The sequence below is a fragment of the Ipomoea triloba genome, chromosome 14 (assembly GCF_003576645.1).
Source record: "Ipomoea triloba cultivar NCNSP0323 chromosome 14, ASM357664v1".
Classification (NCBI taxonomy): domain Eukaryota; kingdom Viridiplantae; phylum Streptophyta; class Magnoliopsida; order Solanales; family Convolvulaceae; genus Ipomoea; species Ipomoea triloba.
The window spans coordinates 2,788,612-2,790,951 of NC_044929.1; the positions used below are offsets into that span (position 1 = coordinate 2,788,612).

Genomic DNA, 2,340 nt, shown 5'->3' on the forward strand with positions numbered 1-2,340 from the left:
AAAAAAAAAAAAAAAAAAAAAAAAAAAAAAAAAAAAAAAAAAACTCTATAACATCCAATGATATGGAAGTGGCATATTTACCAACTTTCACTATAAAAAAAAAAAAAACATCATTGGATTTAAAATATTTCAATCATCGTAACCACCATGTGCATCCATCTCGACGGCCAGAGAAGAAATCGAATTCAATAACCTCTTGATAACGATCGTCGAAAAGTCGTGGGCCGGTTGACTTGACCTGGGTCCGGCAGAGCGGACATGAATTCCGGCCAGTTGCGAGCCATCTATCCAAGCAATCCCTGTGGAAAATATGGTTACACCTCAAGTCTCTAACTTCTTCTCCTTCCTCTATCTTACACAAACAAACCGCGCATTCTACTTCCTCCGATTGGCCCCCGAAAACCCGACCTCCGAGCTCCGGCGACATTCCGGTGCCGTCGACGTTGAATTTGTAAGGCGGCGTCTGGCAGAATGATTGGATAAGGAGGCAATCCCAACCCAATTTTAGCTGCGACGCTGCCAAAACGACGTACTTTAGTATAGCAGAGTGTGGAAACATTCGGAGCATTTTCTTGAAAATGTATGTGCAGATTGCTATGAGGATAATGAAGATGAAAGCATGTGAAGCGTTTCTCATTTTCATCTCTTAGTTTTCGTTTTTCTTTGGCTTCACTGTACTTAGAGGCTTGATTGGCTTGTAGTCTCTACACACACATATATATATGCATTTGTAATTTATATTAATAAAATTTTATATTAGTAGTATACATGTGTTCAAAACGAGGAATACAATAATGGCTGCCGAGCCAACCGTACACGAATGGTGCGTAAATTTATTTTATTTAATTTATCAGCTTTGAAAGTTCAATTTTATAACCTTAAAAATGGAAATAATTGAAGAAATTAAAAATATAAAAGCATAGTATTACTATTATTAGACCACCAAATCCACCATTCATGCCTTAATGCAGAATTTGTTTTGTCGCATGCACGTAGGTCAATGAAAGTGTCTCAAGAAATGTCCACGAAAGTGCGAGTTGATGTTTGTTGAATAAAGAGTTTAGGAAATATGTTTTTTTTTTTTTTATAAAATACCCCATGCACGTATTTGTTTATATATTAAATTCAGCATCATTCAATGACTATAAGAAAAGATAATTAATATTATATTTAAGTTAAGTTGGTTAGACTGTTGACTTGATAGTCCAAAGGTTCTAAATTCGACACCCAAACTAAATTCAATCAATTCCTACGGTTAAAGGAATCCACCATTTTATTGTTAAGGAATCTCCAAGGACAAACTTCTTTACCCTAGCATCTTCATAGTTAATTAAGGAATCTCCAATGAAACATTTCTTTTCCCCAACATCTCCATTTTGTTGCCATTTGCCAACTCCCACGTGCCATTTGGTTGGATGGAAGGAATTAGGGGGGAAAATTGTAATTATCTCACTAACGGTTTACACATCCATCTCAACCCCTTTACATTAGGAGCTTTCTCGATCAAAAATCTTGCAAGGTCGAAATTTGTCAAGTAGAGGTAGAACAACATATATATTATGTTGCAAACTCTTAGGCATGTTTGGTTGGATGGAAAACCAATTCCATGGAAAAAGTTTTTCAAAAAGTTGAGGAAAATAGGTTATTCTCTTGTTTGGTTGGATGGAAAATGGTTTCTATGGAATTTCACTTCCCAAAAGATAAGGAAAAGAAATTCTTTGATATGAGTAGGTATTTTGTTTTCCATAGAAGGTGGGAAGAAAATATTAAGGCTTGGACTATTTTACCCTCAACAAAAGTTATTAATTACATATGTATATATATTATCACTATTTTACTAAGGGCATTTTAGTCTTTATGCTCATAATTCCTTATCATTCCAAATCCAACCAAACAATGGAATTCATATTCCCAGTAATTTCTTTTCCACCAACCAAACAGTGGAATCCGTTTTTCTTGTAATTTGTTTTCCATGGAATATGAATTTCATTTCCTTCAAATCTTTTCCAGCGAACCAAACGGATATAAAGTTCAAAAACTTCTCAAGCTTTTTGGCCAAACCACTTGCTATCGTCATAGGCATATGCACCCTACACATAGACTCTTCCATGCTACCCGTCACTATATATATTAATAGTTTATGAACCAACATTTACCAGAGCACCCGACTGTGAGTTCGCAACATTCATGAAAATTTTGTTTCCAACGTTAGTTAGTTGCCACCATTGTTGTCAGTTTGGAGTTTGGTAGGATTCATTCTTATAGATTGAGAGATCTTGAAGAAAGTGTGTTTCAATTCACACATCTTAATTAACGATTCTTTTTTTTTTTTTTTTTTTT

General features: G+C 35.0%; 1 protein-coding gene across 1 annotated transcript; it reads right to left on the minus strand.

Moving 5' to 3' along the window:
* Positions 1–132: 132 nt before the first annotated feature.
* LOC116003492 (RING-H2 finger protein ATL40-like) lies at positions 133–667 on the minus strand. Its single transcript, XM_031243381.1, has one exon. The coding sequence runs from the start codon at positions 641–643 to the stop codon at positions 134–136; it is 510 nt and encodes a 169-aa protein (XP_031099241.1). The 5' UTR covers positions 644–667; the 3' UTR covers position 133.
* Between the last annotated feature and the right edge of the window lie 1,673 nt (positions 668–2,340).